Below are 24,540 nucleotides of genomic sequence, written 5' to 3'. Positions count from 1 at the left end.
TACTTATCACTTGTTTGAAATAGCATAATCCTTATAATCTCCAAATAATCTTTTTCTTGGATAGATGTCCATTACCTTACGACAAATTCAACGTACAATACTACAGGGTGCAACATCATCGTAATTTAATACTACAAAGAGTAAAATCATCGTAATGTAATACTTCAAGGCGTAACATCATCGTAATATAATACTGCAGGAGGTAACATCATCGTAATATAATACTGCGGGATGTAATATCGACGTAATATTGCGGGGTGTAACATCATTCCCCCCTTTGGAACATTCGTCCTCGAATGTTGACTGATGCTCTTATCATTTTCATAACTTATTGCTCTTGTGAATACCTTAATACTCTCCTTGCCATTTAGACAGTTGTTCTGTGAATAAATCCAAAGGCCAGGGCATTCCCCCCTTTAGGCCTCTTTCCCACACCATGACTTGTGATCGAATTCCTTCGAATCTCGTAACTGTTTCTAGCTCCTACCATGTAGCATCTATGATACTGACCTTATCAGTGTGCCTATACAACTCTTCTCTCCTCTTTCCTCCAGTTTTTAACTAATCTCCAGGCTTTACTTTGTGAACATATATAAAATTATGTCAAGCTATCCCTCTGGGCGTCATTAGCTTTACTTCATCTAAGTAGGCCATACTATACCATAATTCTTACTTCGATTATCATTACTCAGGTCTGCTACTAAACTCCAGGTTACTTTCATTGCTTATCCTATATGCATAAAGCTAAGTCTTTTAACGCTTCTTCATTATTGTTCATCTTAAGACTGATGGCCTAATCTCATCTAGTACTTTGCAGCTTTTGCTCATCCATTGTCGATTCACCTCAATATTGATCTTTAATCTTCCATTGATAACTTGAAACTTCTTACGTAATATATTTCCACTAGGGTTTACGTTGCATCGTGGAACATTTGAAATGATTTTCTAGATCCACTTGGGGGCAATATTGTAGTTCCATAACCCTATCTCATATCATAGTCATCCCAATATGATTCGCCTTATATGGGTATTTTAATCTTGTACAATTCATGAACTCATTATTCAATCGAAGGCCCAAACGTCATCCTTTATTTATCACAATTACACCCTTATTCTACTACCAGAGTAACATTCCATTTCTTCTAAATGATATTAGTCTTAAACTCTTTTGAGTTCGTTTAGGCTATGCTGAGCTTTCAATAACTTAGAGAAACCATTAGCTCTTTTGTTTTCACGGGCTTAGTTCCGAGGACTTATCCATTTTCGTCACCTTCTCACTTGCCTTCTTCTTATCCCTACTCTTGTCTTTCTAAAACCTTGTCGTTTTATCATACTTTAGCTTGCGATCAATTCCCTTATGCTCTTCTGGAACATCGAGACATCACATCGTCTCTAACTCTTCTTTTACTCTCTAATTAGACCTTTCGGTACTTAGAAACCATAGGCTAGAAGGTATGCCACTAACGACGCTGCTATCATTCCTAGATATCGAATCCCCGCGCTTCTAGCCTCTTATCCGCAGTATGGACTTTTTATCGCCTTCTACATTTGAGTATCTTGTACGTTGTTCACCTTTTCCTTACTTACCTTAAAATATTACCTCGCATTCTTCTATCTCTTTCATAACCTCCCTTTTACATAGGTATAATTCACAGTCATAACTTGAAGCTCTTATTATAACACTGTGCATACACAATTAGGTGGGAGCTTCGTACTGACTTCTTATGAGGCCTGTACTTTTCCTACTGGCTTTATCGTAGGGCTATTATAGAATATGGTTGTTGTACTTCCTATTTTGTACCTCTGATATTAAGAGTGATCCTGCAATGTTCTCAATCACGATTTCTACAATTTCTGGGTTCAATAATCGGATTCCTGATTTACTTCGTTAATGTAACTCTTTAGTTTCCTCCTTCTTCTGATCGGCCTTTATGTTATCTTAATTTATCTTTGAATTTGCGGCTCATGGTATTAGTTATGATGTTTAGCCTTTCGTGGGCTATGAGGAATACGCATGATACAATCCTTTAACAATTTAATCTTTCGTTTATGACCTGGGCTCAATTATTTCTTTTAACGTATACTAGAATCTTCTACGGTTGTATGATTATCAACATATATGCTGCATGGATAATGCTCTTAGTTATTTTCTGTTATAACGTACGAAAGAAGGAACCGGAAAACATCTGTCGCTTCTCATCGTTTCGGCAAACCTACCCTTTGAGAAACGAGGGGACTATCTATATACGGGTAAAACCGAAGGTAAGGAGCACCCCGATATCCCGGTGAGGCGAACGAAAGAGAACATAACTGCGCGTAGTCAAGATTGAAGCTGGGAGCCGCCCGTATCAAAGCTCGAACAAAACACCTGCCCCCAAGCCATCGAGGTCATGCCCCCGGAGCCATTGAGATCATGCCCTCGGACCTAATTCGAATAATGTGGCCTTGGAAAGCATTGCCAAACGACCGCACACGATTAACAAAGGGTCGTGATATTTGTGCCCAACCGGATGTCACGTGACCTCGGAAAGCATTACCAAACAACTATGACCAAAATGGAATGCATGTCTCCTCCTTGACGGATATATATATATATATATATATATATATATGAAACTTTTTTATTCTTTCCAAGAGTTTTTAAAAGATTGAGCTCCACATATATATTCCTCCATAACTTATCAACCACATATTCGTGTTTGATGTTTAAGTGCTGGCTACTTACTATGCATGAACAAGGAAATGAGGAATTCAATTCATATGTTGCCGCACATTGCCAAGGAAAATAATTAATTATCTTTTAAATAGGAGTGTACAAGCCATTGCAATATTATAACTCTAGAATGGATCAAGAAATTTAGGGAAAGAAAAGAAAAAAGAAAAAAGAGACAAGATTAATGATATCAGGACCCTGGAAAAATAAACATTTAATATTTACCAGCCAAAATATGATTAATCTATTTAAAGAAATCCATAACCACCTATAAAAACCGGACTTTAATTAGTATTGACTTGAGTATCAGCAATTATTGCTTAAAACATTACTAGTTTAATCGTCTGTAGATTCTTAGCTGAAACAACTCCAGCTAATATCTAGTAGCTGCTGTATATGGGTCATCAATAAGTATTCCAGTGACTCAATTGAGATTACCACTCAAACTAATCCCCACCACTTACCTTCTTTGAGGCAGATTCACATTTAAACTCAATGAGTTCGACCTTTAGATTTCATTCTGCTTGAACTTTTGAAATTAGAGGTTCAAAATGTAATATTTGTTGAAGTTTAGTTTCACATACATATAACATTTCCAAGACGAAATACTAGATTCGATTAAACTCGTAGCTAATAAGCCAACCCGCTCACGTCCATTGGTTATAACCGTCAGCTGTAGATAATTAATTAAGGAGCAGTAAAATTAGTTAGGCGGTTAGTACAGTGGAAAATAATACTATCCCAACTTTGTCATTAATTTGCTGGCCCATGATAGAAATTGTCAACTTGATTAGACTGCATATTCTATTTTTCGCTCGTCTCATATCCAGAAGCAACATCATTGAGACGACCATCTTTAGTAGGAAATTAAAAGCAAGCAATATAACCAATGATGTATAGCATTATTTTTTTATTAGTTCTATTGTACTACTCATTTAATTAGTAGTAGGGCCAAATATGATTGGTTGTCTATGACAATGACATAACAACTTCTTGATTTGCCTTAGAGAAAAATTCAACTTTAGCATCCGTGGAATGATGAACAACCCATTTCTTGGACAACTAACCTATCTAAATTTGAGGGGTTTAAAGGAAAACCCTCAAGTCTTGTGAGAATTGAGTAGTCAAAAATAACAAATGTAACAGTTGCTTTTGCACTTACTCTTTCCTCTTGTTAATATATCAAAAGTTGATCGTTTAATTCTAGCTCTAGGTACAAAAATCATCTCACAAGACTCGTAATAGGTTAGCTACTTCACTTGTGCAAAAGAATAAAAAATAACTCCTGCCTCTTAAATTAATAAAGATCATTACTTTTACGGCTGAAACATGAGATAGTTACTTCTGCTGAAGAGTAAGAAGGAATTACTAAAGTTGAACCTTTATCCTCCAAGTGGTTTAGATCTTAAACCAGCTCTAAAGGAAAGTCTTGTTTGCTTACTTGGGCCTCTCATCAATCAATAAAAGGGCGACCCAATACACAAAGCATATCATGTTCACACAGGATGCAGAGATGGACCGGATGCGAAGGGGTGTGATGTAGGCAGTCTACCTTGATGCAAGCGCCAATGGCTTTCTCGAACCCATAAGTCTCCAAGGCTCATCTTGGCCTCTCATCAGTCAGAATTTACAACTTATACTCCATATAAACACTAATAGCCAAAAGAGCTTTGACCACTCACAAATTGGAAGAATGGTGATTCTATTTCTTATGGAATCTTGATTTTCATGAGTATCAAGATCCCATTTTAGTAACTGGCTTGCAGTTTACAAAAAGTCTCACGAAATAACAGATAATATAATCACATCAATACTAGTTAGTTTTCAGGGTATAACTGGAAACATTCTAAAAACTTCAAGGCTCAATATTTCTTCCTTCAGGATACAGCTTGTTGCACAAAATGTATTCTCCATTTGAAAAAAGGAAAAAGAAAGTGTGGGGCTGAGTCTATAGACTATATACCTGTTGTTCAAGGTGTTATCCACATAGCAAAAGATCCGCTCTCCAACCGCTCAATTATCTTCAAACTGAATGCTACATTACATATATCACGTGCTCAAACTATGGCATCAAATGCATCATAGTGGCATTAAGTAATTGCATTTTCATTGAGGAACTGTAACAGGGGACACGACACAAGCAAACAACAGCGTACCCAGTGTAGTCCCATAAGTGGGGTCTAGGCAGGATAGTGCGTACGCAACCTTACCCCTACCTTTAAGTAGGTAGAGAGGTTATTTCCGATAGACCTTCAGCTCAAAGCTAGCATGCATAATCACAACAGTATAGAGGAATACATGCCAGATGGTCCTCGATCAGGTGGTAGAGATAAGTTTGAAGTAGCTTATTGTCCCTCATGTCCAGTCTATACCAGTTATTTATGACCATCCGGGATGCTCCTCGATCAGGTGGCAGAGATACCATACTTATGACCCTAGTCGTACTGCCTCATTTACTAGTTTGGAGACAAGATAGACTGTAATTGGCAATTAGATGAAACATATTACAGTTGTCCATTTGCGGGGCCATGAGAGATGTGTAATCCAGTGGACGAGAAAAATCCAGACCACAAAAGGTCTTCTTTGACTACTCTCCGAAATCCAGGCTATAAAAGGTTTTCTTTGACTACTGTCCTCAACTTATAGACATGAAACAAGTTGAGTATTCTTTTGGACCTATAGTAAAATCCCAACATCATTTCGATCCAGGTGCCGAATGATTATAAGAAGTAGACTTTTCAAAAGTATTGGCTTCCCTTAAATACCCGAAAATTCTTTCTTGCAAGAACTGGCCTTCAGAATCACAGATATTCAATGATGTTTGTTCAGCCTCAGAGTTACTCTAAAAATACATGGCATAAGCTAGGAACTCTGTGCACCATAGCGCCTCTGCCTTTGCTGGAAGGAACATAAAGCCTCCAAAAATTCAGTTTCTCCAAAGTCAGGCCAATGTGAATGTGAAAAGAACAGTTCAGTGTAGGCCAATTGCCAGAGTAAGAAATTGCTAAGTCTCTGCTCCCCGCTAGTCCTTATAAGTAAATCAGGACACGGAAAACCAGTACAGTTTGTTTGTAACTCCTGCTCTACTAGGAAACTATCTACGTCTTTGGGTTCAATAATGCCATCCTTCACTTTTTCAGCAATGTTTTGACAAGCTTGGACAACATCATACTGTCCACTGTAGTTGACTGCAACTACGAGGTGAAGCCGTGAATTTTCCTTAGTAGTCTTTACAGCTTCATCTATTAAGTCCTGTAATGACTTGGGGAGCTTACTGGAGTCTCCAATTATAGACACCCGAATCCCTGCTCTGTAGAAATATGATAAATCACACAAGGAAACTCTGTAGACTATAAAAAGTCAATCGTAACAACTCAAAGTAAAAGCTCTAAGAAAGAAAAGAAGAAAGGGCATGCAAGTATGTGTGTTTGGACAGGTGAAAATCAGAATTTGTACAATGAACTGATGAAGTTGCAACTATAAACGTAAAGAGCCTATTAAGTCAAAGTTTGTGATCAACCGGTGTTAACACGTTAAGCATTCATCTTGAGAGTAATTTCAACTAATTAATGATCTTAGCAAAGCAATTACACTAACAAAAGTCAAAGTTCTTCAAATCAACAAGTCTCAACACATTAAGCATTGATCTTGATGGTCCTTTCAACAAATTAATGATCTTAGCAAAGCAATTACACTTAACATTGGGTTTTTGGCGACTTCAACAAATTCATGGTCTTAGCACACAACATGAATTACTAAAGCCATAGCCTTATAAAGCATGTCTAGTGTACTAAAAGGTCATTTGGTTCACGGTCTATTTACACAAAATTTATAATACGACAATGTTATGTGGTGAATAATAATGTAGAGATTGTGATGTGGTGAGTAAAACCAAAGATGTTATGACGGAATTGGGTTTTTGGCGACTTCAACAAATTCATGGTCTTAGCACACAACATGAATTACTAAAGCCATAGCCTTATAAAGCATGTTTAGTGTACTAAAAGGTCATTTGGTTCACGGTCTATTTACACAAAATTTATAATACGACAATGTTATGTGGTGAATAATAATGTAGAGATTGTGATGTGGTGAGATAAACCAAAGATGTTATGACGGAATTGGGTTTTTGGCGACTTCAACAAATTCATGGTCTTAGCACACAACATGAATTACTAAAGCCATAGCCTTATAAAGCATGTTTAGTGTACTAAAAGGTCATTTGGTTCACGGTCTATTTACACAAAATTTATAATACGACAATGTTATGTGGTGAATAATAATGTAGAGATTGTGATGTGGTGAGTAAAACCAAAGATGTTATGACGGAATTGTCTACTTTAAGGGAACTTTTGTCTTTAGATACTCTTATATAAGTTATTATTTTTTTTAATTTTCTAGTACTCCTTATCTTTCTTAATTAGATAAAACTTAAATAAGCATCTTCGATACTAGTATATAGTTAATATCAAGCAGAAGTATTTGCTCTAAATAAACTAAACTTGTAACTAATAAATTAACCCAAATGTATGTTGTTTATAGCTATCTTTCTAATAAAAAGAGGAATTGAATCTAATTTTGTTGTCATTATATTAATTCTCTTTGTAAATGTACCATGCCTTCGCGCGAGCAAATTTACTAGTGTATTAATAGTCCACATTCTACCCCGTATAAAACATAGATTCTCACGTGTTAATAAGCTAGAGTATAATATATCAATCCAAATGTTTGATTAGTTAACTAGAATTTTATATCTAAACTGAACGTATCAATTATGCAAGATTACACTAGTGATGCTGAGTTTTAACGCTACAAACCAAACAATGAATTAGTTATAATACGTAAATTTATGTCAGCATTAGAGTTTAATATACCTCCCAAACTCTTCAAGTTCATTTTTCAGCCCTCTTTCGAACAAGCCCATCAAAAAATCAACTTCCATCTACAACACAACAGCAAAACTTTACAGCAAACACAAAATAAAACCAAATATCATTGACTTAAAAAAGGAACTCAAAGACTTTACCTTTGGACGGAACCAATTTTGGGAGGAAAAAGCAAAGACAGTAAGAACACTAATTCCCCAATTGCAACACAGCTGAATAAGATTCCTAAATGCTCGAACACCCGCTTCGTAACCTAAGGCAATAGGCAACCCTTTCATTTTAGCCCACCGTCTATTCCCATCCATTATCACCGCAACATGGTTCGGCATTAATTCTTTCCTCAGTGGCGGAGGCAATAAGGCTGCTTTCGCAGTGTCGATGTGGCTTGTGGCGGCGTTTTGAGCAAAGGCAAGTGGATTATTAGATAGTCTTGTTGGTAGTTTGAGGGAGATTAGAGGGTGGTTAGTTATTGATTTTGGTAGAGAGCTAAATCCGGTGGGCGAATGGAAGAGTTGCTGGTGCTGGAGGGATAACACCATTTTTGGGCGGGAAGGCAAAAAGGGCTCTTTCTCCCCAACTTTTGGAGTTGGAAACTTTGATTTCAAGACTAGTGTTGCTGATAATAAACCAACGGCTGTGAGAAACTCTTGGCTACACTCTCTTTTTTTCCTTCTCTCGCGGTCTTATACATAATAGTCACGTCACTCCTTGTTGCTTTATATTGTTGGCTGCATTCACACCTCCACCAGTGTCTTTTGTTCCAAATATTTTTAGGGTATTTGAATCTATACTCACTTTTTGGGTCACGTTTTAACATGTGTTTGCTTTACAAAAACAATTGCAAGCATATCCACTTTTTCGCGTAACTTCAGCATACAGAGCTGAAGTAGCAAATGCAATCACGCAAAACTTCAGCATTCTAGTAGACGGACCCGAAGTAGCAAGTATACTGAACCAAGTGTGCTGAAGTTTTTGTTTGTAATTGCCGAACTTAAGCATAGTAGCTGAAGTTTTGTTCTCTATTTGCTGAAACTTTTGTTTGTAATTGCTGAACTTAAGCATAGTAGCTGAAGTTTTATTCTTTATTTGCTGAAATTTTTGTTTGTAGTTACACTAAATAAGCTGAAGCTTTTTTTGTCTTGGATTCATTAGTTTTGTCATTAAGTTTTTTCAAAAACTTCAGCAGAAGATGCTGAAGTTATTTAGTTTATTTATAAAAACTTCAGCACTTGATAAGCTAAAGTTTTTATCTTGAATTCAATAGTTTTGTCGTAAAGCTTTTTCAAAAACTTCAAAACTTCAGCATAGATGCTGAAGTTATTTAGTTCATTTATAAAAACTTCAGCACTAAATAAGCTGAAGTTTTTTTTGTACTGGATTCATTAGTTTTGTCATAAATCTTTTTCAAAAACTTCAGCAGAAGATGTTGAAGTTATTTAGTTTATTTGTAAAAACTGCAGCACTATATAAGCTGAAGTTTTTGAAAAAGCTTTCTAACATACTAGATAAATAATCAGATTGCCAACAGTATCTAAATCATAAATTTTGGAAACAATAAACGTGAAAAGAACATAATTATCATGAAAAAAATCACTAAGTGTGACCTTAAAACTTCCCGTACATGAAAATATTCACAAATTATTGTCTACTAACTTACGTAATTATTTATAATTTGTTTTTAAATAATCTGATAAACATACTTATGGCAATCATCCCATGAACTGAAGTTTCATAGCAGCACCAACAACAGCAGCAACAGAAGAAGAAGAAGAAGAAGAAGAAGAAGAAGAAGAAGAAGAAGAAGAAGAAGAAGAAGGAGGAAAATTAAAAAATGGGTATAGGTTAAATGGGGGCGACCAAATAGGGCGCGCTGTGCAATTTTTACAATATTTTTGAATCTTATAGCGTATTGCTCTTCTAGAAAACATATATTATAACATAAAATGAAATATGATTCCGAAAAAATTTAGCTTTTATAGTGAAGTATTGCTATGTAAGAATGTTGTTATAGAGGTCGGACTGTATTAGATGTAAATTGATTCTTTGTTAATTGATTTGTTTTCTAGTAAGTAAGATAGTTTTTTTTTGTGTGTATAGAATATTTAGTATCCTAGTTAGTTGATTCTTTATACAGGATCTTTTACTTCTTTTTTTCCTTCTTAGTTTGTTTCCTAGTTTGATTAATTTGTCACTCATTCATCATTGTTGAAAGATTCACAAAAAATCATAGATGAAGCTGATGAACAAAGGACCTTTGTATCGGAATAATGAAATATGATTTCTTCATGACTACAAGTCTGGTTTAAGTAGATGATGCATGAACAGTGGAAAGGATATGATTAAAATGATAGGTGTATCATTATAGGAACTCATATAAGGCTGATTGGAAAAGGGACAGGTATAACACATGCTGGGCATGCGCTATATTCAATCAAAATTGACCAGACGTCCATTAGCCTGGGACGTTTGGTAATGTTGGTATAGCGTACGCCAGGCATGAGCTCTAAGTAAATATGTTTTTTCCTTTTTTTTTCACATTACTTTGGTTCGTCGAGTTGAATTTTACATTACTTTGATTCCGAACTTCACATATATATGCCATATTTCTCAAAGTTGAACTCTATTTTAGTCCTCTTGATTTTTGTTTTGGAAGAGTTTAAGAAAGCAACTGTTTTATATTTTATAAAGATTTTTATGTTGTGGTCTGGAGAGTTCTCCAAACATATCTGATTTTATTAACGAAAAAAGAAGAAGCTATTTTCACTACTTTTGTGGTCGACAGAGAAGACCTTCCAAATATTCGCACTTGTTGATTAAGCCATACTACTTTGGAAAGTACGTACTCAACAATCAACATTATTAGCTTTGGAACATGTGATACCGAAAGAAACATGTCAACATACACAAGGTGGTAAGAAATGTCCTAGTCCATAGGATCAATATCACTTTGTTTCTTCTATTTCAGCTCAAAATCCTTTGACTAATTGGTTAATCAATATAATTGGTTAATTACCTTGCATTGCGTATCAGAATTGCCCAATCATTTCGATCCAGGCAAGACGAGAATTGCTCTCATGTTATTTAATTTGCAATCTCAATGCTTTAATTTCCTTTAATGATAGTAGCAAAAATTCAGTGATTTGTACAGCCTATATAAGCTTCAGTCCCAACTTTTGTACTGCAGGCCGCAGGGCATGTGAACGTCTGTCAAGTATTTTGTTGGGACTATAAGCATGGATTAGTCCTTTTAGTGAATGTAATTTAAGCTGCTCCAAAGTTGCAAAAAAGCATGGTGAAAAACCTATTGCTGTTGAATGCATGAAAAAATCTGCTTAAGCGTTAGAATACCAATACTTCCAACAAGCAACAACCTGAATGAGCCATATCAGGCTGTGCGTTACATGTCGTAAGGGGGACTTGACTTACCACTAAACCAGGTAGCTTCATGTGTCCCGGAAGGAACAAAGAAATCCTCGTACACCACCCATAAAAGGGAGTATTGCAGAACATGCACGAGCCCAAAATAATGGAAGAATGACACTTGAAGATATGGCGAAGGATACTAGACGCCTATGGCCTCACTGAGGTTAGCCAGCTTTTGAAGGGAGTATCCTCAGAACCAAGCACTAAGCTAAACCCAATTCCATCGCTCTTAAAATTCACTGAATTATCTTATACTGCTTCAATGGCACTCGGTTCTTTGAGCTTAATGCAATACACACGGGATCCCAAATGGTTTACTTCAAGACCGGCCTTTTCACATCCTGTGAAAAAGATTGACTCGTCTTCTTTCCCTATTCTGCGCCTCCAGCTCATTAAGAAAGCTGGCCGGGGCAATGGGCACATATCTGAGCCATGAGTTTTGATAGAGCAGGTTAAGCAACCTGATTAGTGCCGTATAAGATAAATATGCAAGCTTTACAAAATGTACAAAACTTACCCTTTTCTTCACTATTTCTGGAACCTGTTTCATTAACTTTTGGCTTGTAGGATTTCAAGAGAAAGCATAGGGTCTTTACCAAGTTCTCATATTGTTTAACATCTGCAAGTAGCAAATGAACAAGAAAAAGGAGAAAGGGGAAAGGTTAGAGGATATGCACGAGAGATCTGATATGTCAAGACCGCTAATCCATGTAACATAAGCCCGCTACAGGACGATAGCAAGCCTGAGGTAAATTACTTACATAGTAGGATATCACTTGCGATTATGAGGTCCCAGTCTGGATCAGCTATTGGAAACACATCTCCCCATGAATCTGAGAACAATGATGCAAGTCAATTTATGTCTTCAAAATTTGCTCAAAAAGCATACCTTGTATATTAGTACAGAAGTAACTTGTTTAGGGTATATAGTTTTCTTTCTCCCCAGGGGGCATTTTCATCACAGTTATCAGAAGGGTATAAGGATAAATTTCATGGGGAAAAGAGCTAACGCCTTATGTGAGGAAGGGCTGGTAAAACGCCGTTCGCCCGACAATTATGTGCTATGTTCTCTTCAATATCTGGATCATCATAGTCCGACGTTGTAATATCCAGTTCAAATGATTTTCTCAAGAAGATGGCCAAAGCTCCAGTCCCACTGTGACAAAAATCAAAAGTTAGCACAAGGACCACCACATACAAGTCTCAAAGGAAGGACAGAGAAAGTGGAAAAGACACCAGTTTAACATTTTCAACTTAAAGAATTTTTTCTCTTCCACTTTCCCCTTTTCAAAATTAGATACACATGGGAGCCAAGAGGACACAAATAAATAGAACTCTTTCAGATGATAGAACGACAGATACTAATGAGATTGCAAATTAAATAACAGAAAATAAGGAAGATCTGGAATAAACATTAACAAAGGTCAAACAACTAACACAGTACAAAATAACTTCACAAATCAGAACCACTAATCATTTCTAAAACATGCATGTACCAAAATTATTCCAACAAAGCAGCTTCTGCTCAAACTGCACAACGTTATTCATTTCTGATTTTCATACTGGGATCCTGCTTCATCTTCAATTGTGCTACTGAAGATATAAGGAGTTGTCTATTCTCCTTATACCAAGAAGTGCTTTTATTAAAGTTCTCTATTACTTTGCAAAACTTAGCATTATAACAATAAGTTGCAAAACTTGGCATTATAACTGAAAGTATCTTAGATGGAACGATACTTGTGTAAACAATTGCTAAAGACGAAAACACGTCATAGAAAATTGCTAATATGACAGTCTATAATGAGAAACATTATTTTGATATTGAAAAGGAAGTTTGTTTCTTCTCAATTTATGAGGAACATTTAAACAGAATTGCAACAAGGTTCCTTTGCACTGTGAAGGCATGTCGTTTAGCAGAGAAAACACAGAAGAACGTCCAATCTTTTAGGATGAGAGAACAAAACGTTAAATGCTTTAAGGTATTACCTGCCCAGCTCAATTATGCGTCGCCCTCTAAACCAGGATGTATGCTGTGCAAGCCATTCTGCAAACGCAAATGTACCAGGCCAAAGTAAATTAGCATTCAGCTGGTGAAAAGAGAATTCTTGGATGAGCAACTCCTGCGGGGCATGCCAAAGTGTATTAGTTTCCATGCTGAGGAACTTAATAAACAACATACTCAGTACTCATATATCCCTCAGACATTTACTTTGGCATAAAGACAAAGAAACAGCAGCATTGTGATCAGGGGCGAAGCATCCTTTGCTAAGGGTGGTCAATTGACCATCCTTTGTTGATATATTACGAAAAATTACATTGTGTATATAAGTAAAATATTGATTTTAGATGCATATAACATATATTGAATACCCTTTATCGGGAATTTTTTTTCTTCTTTCAAGTCTAAATATCCTTGGAAAAATTTCTGGCTTCGCCACTGATTGTGATAAATCCTGGAAACTTAATTTGATTCCCCATAACTTCTGATAAGTGGAAGATTTGGTCAATTAACTGAATACTGATCTCAAACTGTATTTATTTAGCCAGAAGATGGTATCAATGTACCGTAAAAAATAATAACAAAATCGTATATTCTCCCAGGTCCCACACTACTCTTGTTGTTTATCTTAGTCCCGAGCCTTAGATTCTGGTTATTGTTATTGCATGTCATTCATCTTTTGGTTTTTATGCTTCAATTACTATTACGGTTTCCACTGGAGTTACTAATGAATTCTCTTTTCTTGTTTTTTATTTTATCTTCGTCCTTCTGAGCCGAGGGTCTATCGGAAACAGCCTCTCTGCCCCTATCGGGGCAGGGGTAAGGTCTGCGTACACATTACCCTCCCCAGACCCCACTATGTGGGATTTTACTGGGTAGTTGTTGTTGTTGTTGTTGTATATTCTCCCAGGTAATTGTCCAAGGGAACTATACATAATATTGGAAAGATTCCTTAGACTTATTACTTCACAACTTGCAACCATGATATTCCTTTTAAACCTACAACTAGAGTTGATAAGCAGCAGCCAGCATGCAACCAAAATTTTCAATGCATATCACAAAAAGATTACATCTTCATGTAAATATGCACACAGTAAAAAATGACAAGACGAAATTTGTGATTTAACAAATGTACATACATCAAGCTTCACCGACATTCACTTTATAGAACTAATACACAAACCAAATAAATCTCCAGAAAGTGGAGAGTCAATCACTAACCAAAATGTCAAAATTGATTTTGATTAGTTAACTCTGGTATTAAAATGAGAAGCTTAAAGTTAAATTATTTATAAATATAGAAAGGCGTGAATTTTTTTTTTTTTTTTTTTTTTTTTGGGACAGAGGGAGTAACTGCTATACTATACAATTTCTGGGAACCCAATACAGAATCAAGAGCTGAGCACAAAACACAAATAATAATAAACTTGGTTGGGGTAGTTATTGAAAATATGATTAAACTCACCATTCCAGGGAACTGGTGCCTCCTCTCCACATTTTGCTGGGTCTCCGTGTTCTCTTCATCTGCAAAAAAAAAAAAAATCTCTTTAACTATTATAAAATGAATGCATTTTGAATCCTTTAGGAATATTGTTAGGAAATAGTAAAAGGAGTACCAGAGGAGTTGCCGCCGAAGAGGGAAGAAGGAGAAAACAGAGCAGCATCCATTACTGTGATTGGAAAATTTGGGAAACGAGCAAGACTTGACTATACAATCATTTTTGTTATTATCAGACCTGCCCCTATGTTTTCTGTAAATTACAAACTAACCCCCTCTGTTCTTTTATTTGTTTTGGGGTAAAATTCACTTTACCCCCTTAACCTTTAAGGGTTGCAAAACAATACCGCTCACAATTTGAATGGGAAAAGAAACTCCTTATGCAATATTTTTTTGGTGAGAATTCCTTAAAAAATATTTTTTTCTCTCTCTATCCTTACAAAGGTGAAGTATAATATTTTTCGTCCAAACCAATACTTGAATTTTATCTTTCTTGCTAGTAAAATTTAAGATATTTTTTAATTAAATTGAGGCCGTTGTTAATTTTTTTGCAAGAAAGAAAATATTTTGCATACAAAATTTAAGAAATATGCTAAATGCACATTCACCATGGATGCTTTAACATTTCAATATGAAAAGGAAAAAGATATACTGAAATAGTCAATTCTCTGACACATATATTAGATGAAAGAATTGTTGCTATATTAATTTATTTATGACCTGCTTGACTGGCTATCCTATATGATCAACTTGGTTATGTCTACTTTAGGATATAAGTGTATCCTCCAACTTCTGTCCACTCTACTTACCTACAATTTATGCTATTCTAAACTCCTCATATTAGGTTCTATTGTTGACCTCCCTAGTGTGAGCACTGCTCAGTGTCCAATTGAGACCCTTGTGAACTCAGACACACTAGGGCCTGGTCTTTAGTTACTCCCTCAATCTTAAAACTGTTCCTATTCATTCTACTTCACCCTATTATGTGTTGTGTACCTGAATTGGCTGATTTAAATGGTGCAACACTTGGTGCTATGGTTGAGTAAATTGGTTCTGGACTCCTCTATGGATCCGTGAGGCGTGTAATTAATGTGGCTCTTTGTTGAAGGCATGAGTATGATGTGTAAGAGTTATTGAAGGTCCAGGCAATGCTGGGTATATTTATTTAGGCCTGCTATAGGCCTATTATCACTATTATGTAATATTTGTACTTTTTACTCATTTTGGGCTTGTAATAACCTTTTGTATAAGCAATTAAGGTGTTAGTAAGAAGGAAATTTGATATCTACCTACATGCAATGGGTAGATAACATGCCTATAGGACTTGACAATGTGTTTGTTATATGTGTTGTTCGATTACATGAGCACTGTAGAGATCATGACATTAGGAGAAGCACGCACACACTACTTGTTTACCATTAATCATGAGTTCAGATGCTATGTCTACTGCTACGTGTTTATAGACAGCATGCTATAGGAAGTGAACACTCTGCATGACTACTTTTAAATGCATTAGAAACCAGCCTATAGGAACAAATGGCAACAAAGTTTCTTTCAATTCACTTCAGTTATTTACTAGAAATCATGCCTATAGAATTTTGATCACTTCATTCGCTATTATATCATATTGATCACTAGAAATCTTGATTATAGGACTAAGTATAAATAAAGCGGTTCTAATCATGAACTGTTAGAGATCCTGCCTATAGAAAACAATGGCTTGTTAATTGGTTAACATTAGACTACTCAAACACTGTTTTGAGCGTCACTGTTAGGAAAATCTAGATAATTCTGGGACTCTTCCCGGCAGATTCTGTTATACCTAATTGTGTAGATCACCTAGGTATCACATATGAGATTGGTAACTTAAAACTATTAATAATTAGCGTGTAATCCTACATAATTCCGCCTATAAGCAATATTCTGCATCTGAAATTTACCTGCATACTTTGATCACCTAGAAAGCCTGCCCATAGGTTTAAGATTCTGGATTCTGCCAATTCCTAATTGATATATTTGTTTGCATGCACTTGCTGCTTAAGTGTGGAGGTCAATGTGAGCCTTTAATTGCATCTATGTGAAGTATTTGGATGTTTTGATTGTCGCCTAGCTTTTACATTTTTGAGTAGCCTAGATAAGGTCTAGAACCATCCAAATAGAGGTCTAAAACCTCCCGGACCATAGGTATGGACGGGTAATGCATGTATAGGACACGTCTTAGAATTGAATTAGAGCGTTTTTAGGTAGGCAACTTTAACATAGTAATCGGGTAGCAAGAGATGATAGTCTATGCCCGCTGAATAATATGAGTAACACCCCATTTCGAGGGAGTTACGAAATATTATTTATGTGGCACGAGGTGATCCTTAAGGCTAAAAAGCTTAGTACCCCCCTCTTTTCTTTCTTTTCTATTAGAATCAATAGTTGTACCCATCTGTTAATCTTTTTACAATAAAATTCTCAAATTTTGTGCTCTCTTCGTTTATTTGACTAATCCATATAATTTAAGTTCGGTCGGGACCCACAATTGTGGACCTCGAGAAGTGCCTAATACCTTTTCCTCGAGGTAACTTGAGCCCTTACCCGATCTTTGGTGATGTAAACTAGTTGAACCAGAGTCATTTGCAAATAGGTGCCCTAACGCACCTTAAAAATCGTTAGGTAATGACTCTCCTCTTTTAATACATCTTTAAAAGAGTTGTCACACGTCGAAACCTAATTCCGCGAGAAAAAGAAGCGTGATAGCATGGCGACTCTACTGGGGATTTACACTTAGGCTCTTACCATAGTGAATTTGGCTTATATGTATTAGTCTTCTTTGATAAAAAACGTGCTTCCCTTTTCCATTTATTTGCTGCTACATGCACACCCCTCTCCCATTTTCCTTTTATTTATCTAATTCATTGTTACATGCACCTCTCTCTTCCATTTTCACTTTACTTGTTACATGCACATCCCTCTTCTATTTTCCCTTTACTTGTTTAAATTCGTTGTAATATGCAAATCCCTTCCCTTCTCACCCTTCTTTGCTTAAATTGGTTATAACATGCATATCCCTTTCTTATTCACCTTTATCTGCTCTAAACTGCTCTTTATTTGTTTAAAGATTGCTACATCATGTCTCTCCTACCCCTACTCCCTTGCTTACTTTATTACATTCCCTATATTCCACGAACTAACTTCTTATTTTATTTTTCTTTTTACGTCTTTTATGTTTTATCTTAATATTGAGTTTGTTGCTTTCACATATTTATTATGCAAATACTTGGCAACATGTTATTATCTTTGCATAAAGCATGCTCCACATCATATTCCACTCGTGCCAATTATCAATATATGTGCGTTTGATGAGTGTCTGCGCTCTTCCAAAATTACCTTTTTAAAATTGAAAAGGCTTATTTGCGGTAGACTAGTCAATCAACATTGCAGTCGACAGTCCCGTGCCTTTCCCTCTCACGTTGTCGACTTGAGAGTACCAGTCTAGGCTACTCTAGAAACCCTACTCCAATATCAAATGTACATGCATCATGTTAAATCTAGTAAGATTTATAACGTTTTCAACGTGATATCTTGCTAAGATAAGCCTTGTCCAAAGTCGGACGGGATTTCCACAATCCTAATGGACACCATCACGTGCATTACTTGGAGAAAATATGCTAATATGTTGATCATTAGTGTGTAAATAGTCAAATCCGGAAAGGGAAAGGGCTAACTCTATTTGTTTGTAGAAAATGAAGCACGAAGTCCCCAGGTTCGGCATGGTCCAAAACATCCCACCTCTGCTGCTGGATTGGTGGAAAATCTCACGCCTAGAGACAAGAATCATGTGAGAAGGGTCTTTGGTAATCTACCATCTTCGTCAGACATCCGACCAAATAGAGCACTAATTGAGGCCGCTACTATGTTTTGGGATGAGAAGAGGGTTGTCTTCCGCTTCGGTGACATAGAGATGACTCCTCTCTTGGAGGAAATAGGAGGTTTCGCTAAGATGCCATGGGATAGTCCCGGATTATTGGTACCAGAGAATCGCACCCCTCGTGGTTTTCCGAAAATGCTAGGTTTAAAAAAAATGATGAATTGCTTTGTTTGAAGAAGTCGTGCATCCTATTTGGATTCCTTTATGAGCATTACAGGCATAGTAAGTCATATCGTCTCCATCATGAGGAACTCGCCATTACTTCCTTGAGCTGGACGCACCGTCGAGTCTACGTGTTCATTGTCTGCTTCTTAGGGTTGCTTATATTTTCGAGGAAAGGGGGAAGGATCCGCACTCATCTAGCCATGGTCGCCAGGACCTTAATGGAAGGCATTGAGGGACAAACCTACACTATCATCTCCATGATCTTGGCCGAAATATACCGTGCTCTAGATCGATACAAGCAAGGGTTCGAGCACTTCGAGGGTAGTAATCTGCTATTGCAAGTTTGGTTATTAGAAAATTTCCAGATAGGTGAATACCGTCAAGAGCTTCTGCAACGACCATTGAATGACCACATAACTTACCATCACCCAAAGAGAATGACATTTATCCCATACAGATTTGCACAACCTGGAATGCTGTGAGCTGGGTGCGCTTCTACAACAATCTGACGGACGAGCAGGTACATTGGATGTTCGAATGGTTTCCTAGCGATGCGTTCATCATCAGGTCAAGAGAAACTACTCATCTAGTACTGATCGGGTCGAGGGGAATTTTTCCTTATGCTCCCATAAGGGTAATGAGACAAGCATGCAAAAAAAAATATACCTTGGGTTTCCAACATGGTCTAGTACAAAGCAGATTTTAAAGGGGACGTTATACCATTCAAGTTCGAGGCATAACATATGTGGAATCAGAAAAGTCATTGTGGAAAAAGATACTATTGAGACAGACAAATAACATGCCGATCATATGTACTTATACCCATCATGGCTAGTGGATGATATAGCAGGAGACGTCAAGCCGAGAGTTAATTTGAAAACAGGATCATAGATGACGCTGCTGAAGCACAGGACAAGTACAGGAGGTTACGCAAGAGGGTTTTTGAGTCTGAAGCTAGGCATCTGGAACAACATAAGGAGGATATGGAAGCAATCAATGAATGGAGGGAAATTGCCACCAAATCAACAAAGAGATTGGAATATCTGGGGCAAGGGTTGATGGAACTTGAAGAGAAAATGAGAAAGAGGGCTGCAGGCTCAGGCTTATCTATTACTAGATATGCGCGGCTTGGGGAATTTGATCGATGGAGTCAAAAGAGCAAAGCACGGGGAAGGCCTTTCTGAGACAGAGCAAATCAGGGGAATGTTGTTTTAATGCTTTCTACTTTAGTAATAAGGCAAATGCCATTAGATTTCGATTGTAATAAAGGCAAATGCCACTAGTAACTTTCTTATTATTGTCGTTTTAGTAAAGATTTGATTTATTTTCATGTTAATGAAATGATGAAATTATTGGCATCAATTTTCTCCAAGTCTCTGTGTCGCCAGGCCTACCTCAGGCACAATGAGGTCCCCCAAATTAGGACACGAATTTATTCTGCAAAGCATGTTCGATATTGCAAGCATTCTTTCAATATTCCTTACTGACTTGGTTACTTTTTTGTTTTTCATTCTTTTGATTATTCCCATTCCCCAAGGTTGGTTTGTGCATACTGGCATCATCTGCATATCATACTAGATCCAGAGGTCCTCCACCTCCTCCTCCACCAAGTGATCCTAAAGGCAAAAGCAAAGGAAAAGGAAATATGGACAATTTAAGTGGTATCAGTAAAGACAATGCTGAACACGTTGAAACTTCGAACGGTCGGAGTACTCCAGCCCAAAATGAATTGGTCATGTGCCTAGAATAGAAAATATTGGATCTACAAGGGGAGATTGAGCAGGTCCAAAACTTGGCAAACTTTTCCCTTACCCTAAATGTCCCCGACATCAACCAACAAAACACAAGTGCCCAAAACCAGGCACCTCCTCAAAACACACAAAACCAAAATCCGCAAAATCCTCCCTCGCCTCATCAATACGCCAAACCTCCTCAAAACCATAATCCTCCACCAGTACCTACTTCTCCACAACACCATCACCATCCAACTCAATATTCACAAACCACCACTTATCATACTCCTCAAAACGCACCACAACCTACCCCTGATCCCCAAAACTCAACCAACCACCACCATTATGCCCAGATTCCCAGAGTCCATCAAAGCAATCCCATATATGTGGAAACTTTACCCCATATCCCATAATAGACCCTATACATACCCAAATCCACCGAGAAGGACCTGCTTATCAAGAACATGGCGGAAGAACTCAAGAAACTTACTGGCAGAGTTCAAATTGTCAAAGGTGGCAAAAGCATTGAGGGTTTGAATTATGAGGATTTATGTATTCAACCAGATGTAGAACTGTCGGAGGGTTACAAACCTCCTAAGTTTGAAATGTTCGACAGAATCCAAAAGTGCATTTAAGAACGTATTGTGACAAGCTTGTAGGGGTTAGCAAGGACGAACGGATCCGTATGAAGTTGTTCATGAGGAGCCTCATTGGAGACGCCTTGTCTTGGTATATAAGTTAGAACCCAAAGAAGTTGGTTAATTGAGAGACATGGCGTCAGACTTCATGGACCGATTCAGGTTCAACATAGAAAATGCACCAGATGTTTTCTACATTTAGAATCATAAGAAGAAGCCAACAGAAACTTTATGCGAGTATGCTACTCGGTAGAGGTCTGAAGCCGCAAAGGTAAGGCCAACACTAGAAGAAGAACAGATGAATAAGTTCTTTATTAGAGCTCAGGATCCGCAATACTACGAAAGATTGATGGTTATTGAAAACCATAAGTTTTCTGACATTATCAAGTTGGGAGAAAGAATATAAGAATGGATCAAAAGTGGAATCACTCCAAGCCACAAATAAAGCCTTGCAGTCAGGAGGTATCTCTATGAAAAAAGAAGTAAGTGCAGTAATGGTAAGCCCAAGGTCCAAAGTCTCCTCTTACATACCAAACACCCCTACCCACATATCAACCTTCACCTCCCAGATACCACCAACTTGCAGCCACTTACCATACTTATATACTCAACCAACACACTACCACTCACCACTAGCCCTCCAAAACTACCAAAAACCTAGCCCAAATATCGACCGTGGACCACCCAGACAATACACCCCAATTGTTGAACCCATAGACCAACTCTACAAGAGACTGAAAGTTGCCTGTTATGTCACTCCCATTCCTACTGTTGCTATAGAAAACTCTTACAATGGATTAACCCAAACAAGACATATGCCTATTACTCAGGCAAGAAGGGTGATACCATTGATGAATGTCGCACTTTGTAGGACAAGATCCAGACATTAATTGACACTAAGTAAAAGGAGATTGCACCCAATATTCGTAATAATCCTCTCCCAGATCACAGAGGTGGGGGGTAAATGTTTAGAGACCGATGAAGAATGAGATCCAGAAGGGTCAATTGGACTCATCCAGGAGAGGGATGATCCTAAAACATCTCCAGTCACTCTCACACCTATTGTGGTACAAACTCAGGCACCAATTGAAGTTGAAGTAGCCACACCAACACTGTTTGAAGTTGAGGTAACCACACCCTTCACTGTGATGGTAGCACCTACTCCATCTTACCATGCTAAAGCTATACCATGGGATTATGTCGTGGAGGCAAAAAGGAAAGGAAAAGCGAAAGTGGAAGAAACAGGTGTAACACAAGGCATGACTAGAACTGGTAAGGTTAACACACCCGAGCATTTGGGAGGAACAAGCAAAGAAACTACATCTAAGCTGCCTATCGTTGAGACTAGCCCTGACTACCTTTGGAGGAAGGTTCAAGTAAGAGAATACTCTGTGGTCGATCATTTGAATAAAACTCCTACCTTGATATCCATCTTATCACTGCTGCAAAACTCTAAGACACAAAGGAATGCCCTGATGAAGGTGCTGAGTGAAGCCTATGTACCCAATAACATCACCAGTGGAGAAATGGCCAATATGGTAGGACAAGTGTTGGAAAGCCACAAGATCACTTTTCATGAAGACGAACTGCCTCCAGAAGGACTGAGTCAAATAGGGCACTACATATCATGGTGCAATTTGAGGGCAAATTCATCGCCAGAGTCCTGATAGATGGGGGTTCAAGTCTCAACATATGTCCACTAATTACTTTGAAAAGATTGGGTAAGGGTCTGTATGAGATACGAGCAGGGAGTATGAATGTGAAAGTATTTTATGGGTCTCAAAGGGCCACAATTAGGGAAACCAACCTCAGCCTACAGATGAGCTCGACCTGGTTTGATGTTGAATTTCAGGTGTTGGATATATCCGCCACCTACAACCTATTGTTGGGACAAGCATAGATACATGCCGCTGGGGCTGAGGCCTATGCTCTACATCAGGCCATGAAGTTTGAGTGGAACCATCAGGAAGTGATCATCCATGGGGATGGAAGTAACCCTATTTATACCAATTAGACTGTTCTGGTCGTCGAGAATAGAAGGAAGTTGGGTGGAGAAACATACCATCGCATCGAGCGCGTCAACGCAATTGAGAAAGACAAATGGTTAAGCAGTAAAATAGAAAGCATATTAGCATAGATAGGGTATGAACCTGGCAAGGGTCTCAACAAGAATCTCCAAGGCATCACCAAACCGATACAGCTAAAGCGTCACGACACAACTTTTGGGCTTGGGTATGAATACACCTGGCACGAGTAGCAGAATTGGTCGCCACTATGGCGTGGTCCTTATTACCCTCTAAAGCAACCAGTACCACATTTGAGCCAGTCATTTCATCAAGCTGACTTGATGTGGGGGTCCGAAGAAGATGAAGTTCTAGCTGGCATAAGGAATTTGTTTCTGGATGATGAAGACATGGAATGAAGTGCGATAGTTGAGAAGGAGGAGGATGAAGGCCTTACTATTCAGACAATGGAGAAGGGATTGTTCTCAAGAATTGGACTTGTTACATCTCGCATTTTTGTACGTTAAAAGTTTCATCTTCAGTTAGTCGAGGTAGACTCAGGGATAAAATTATCTTGAGGTTAACGTATTTACACTATTTATAACAAGTGAGAAGTAAGTATCATAAAGGATAAAGGCTACATAAATTAAAGAAAACAAGTTTCGTGGAAAATGACCAATTTGGAATAAAATACGGGTCGAGCGATATTTTGAGCGATAATACCCGATAATTATAAACTAGTACTATGCAAGGTACCATATAACCACGGTAGTATAATGTATAAAGTATATTAAAAATAAGTAGAATTTTAAGTAATTTGAGGTAATTAAAGTATGCAGGCAATTGATTAATTACCGGGTATGGGGACATTACCTAGTTAATTATTAAATTATAAAATGATGCGTGGCAACAAGGAAGCTCAAAGCATATGACTAATTAATCATATAGGATCAGTGGCATCTACGTGTATAACTCTTAAATGACTAAAGATATGTATCAAGTTTGGTCTCTTTACATCTCCTTTAAGAGATGGATAAAATTTTAGAGAACATCAAAACCAAGTCTTGCCTCCTCATTTCATTCTTAATAACAATAGCAGAACGCTAAGCATCCGAAAAGAAAAGGATCCAATGAAATCTTGCAACAACGCAATTCTAACACGAATTTATTAGAATTGTAGCAACGTAAAATTTTGTGGTTCTAAAGGAGTACGGTGCAATCTTCTCCAAGAATATTATACGGAGTTTTCCCTGCTCCCAGGTATATTAAGGCCATCCCTTCTTTCTTTGGCATGGTCCAAATTATACTGAAGAAACGAGAAAATGCACAATTTCCATAAATTACTCTATTCATAGAGATACTAGGGGTGTCTATATTCTTGATTCCCCATGAGAATTATTATTATCTTTTGTTCGTGGGTCTCAGAATAATACACAGTTGAAAAAGTTTATCCAGAAGAAATATTGAGAATTTTACGTATTTTTCATGCATTTCACCCATTTATACATGTGTATTGACTCATGACCAGATGACATTATATACGCGTATATATGTAAATATATGTAT

General features: G+C 37.4%; 2 protein-coding genes across 2 annotated transcripts; both read right to left on the bottom strand.

Annotated features, from left to right (window-relative positions):
- Window positions 1-4,398: 4,398 nt before the first annotated feature.
- On the bottom strand, window positions 4,399-8,290 carry LOC107810503 (cis-prenyltransferase 4, chloroplastic). Its single transcript, XM_016635292.2, has 3 exons — window positions 7,740-8,290; window positions 7,588-7,655; window positions 4,399-6,023 (listed from the first exon to the last, which is right to left on the bottom strand). Exons 1-3 carry the CDS (start codon window positions 8,136-8,138, stop codon window positions 5,576-5,578), a joined length of 915 nt encoding a protein of 304 aa, XP_016490778.1. The 5' UTR covers window positions 8,139-8,290; the 3' UTR covers window positions 4,399-5,575.
- A 2,602-nt stretch (window positions 8,291-10,892) lies between these two features.
- LOC107810504 (uncharacterized) lies at window positions 10,893-14,724 on the bottom strand. The gene is made up of 7 exons (XM_075254081.1): window positions 14,638-14,724; window positions 14,487-14,545; window positions 13,009-13,142; window positions 12,033-12,178; window positions 11,784-11,855; window positions 11,540-11,641; window positions 10,893-11,447 (listed from the first exon to the last, which is right to left on the bottom strand). The coding sequence occupies exons 1-7, from the start codon at window positions 14,687-14,689 to the stop codon at window positions 11,272-11,274; spliced, it is 741 nt and encodes a 246-aa protein (XP_075110182.1). The 5' UTR covers window positions 14,690-14,724; the 3' UTR covers window positions 10,893-11,271.
- Between the last annotated feature and the right edge of the window lie 9,816 nt (window positions 14,725-24,540).

Source organism: Nicotiana tabacum, chromosome 5 (assembly GCF_000715075.1).
Source record: "Nicotiana tabacum cultivar K326 chromosome 5, ASM71507v2, whole genome shotgun sequence".
Classification (NCBI taxonomy): domain Eukaryota; kingdom Viridiplantae; phylum Streptophyta; class Magnoliopsida; order Solanales; family Solanaceae; genus Nicotiana; species Nicotiana tabacum.
The sequence above is the reverse complement of the archived record's forward strand: the minus strand, read 5'-3'. Positions and strand labels throughout refer to the sequence as shown.

Bases quoted from the DNA above. Each gene is read 5' to 3' on its own strand.
- LOC107810503 (XM_016635292.2), bottom strand. From the start codon at position 8,138: ATGGTGTTATCCCTCCAGCACCAGCAACTCTTCCATTCGCCCACCGGA. The intron at 7,656-7,739 runs GTAAAGTCTTTG...GTTGTGTTGTAG, and splicing joins AAAATTGGTTCCGTCCAAAG to ATGGAAGTTGATTTTTTGAT. The intron at 6,024-7,587 runs GTATATTAAACT...ATATTTCTACAG, and splicing joins GAACTTGAAGAGTTTGGGAG to AGCAGGGATTCGGGTGTCTA.
- LOC107810504 (XM_075254081.1), bottom strand. From the start codon at position 14,689: ATGGATGCTGCTCTGTTTTCTCCTTCTTCCCTCTTCGGCGGCAACTCC. The intron at 14,546-14,637 runs GTACTCCTTTTA...TTTTTTTTGCAG, and splicing joins CTTCGGCGGCAACTCCTCTG to ATGAAGAGAACACGGAGACC. The intron at 11,448-11,539 runs GTAAGTTTTGTA...CTCATGGCTCAG, and splicing joins CAGAAATAGTGAAGAAAAGG to ATATGTGCCCATTGCCCCGG.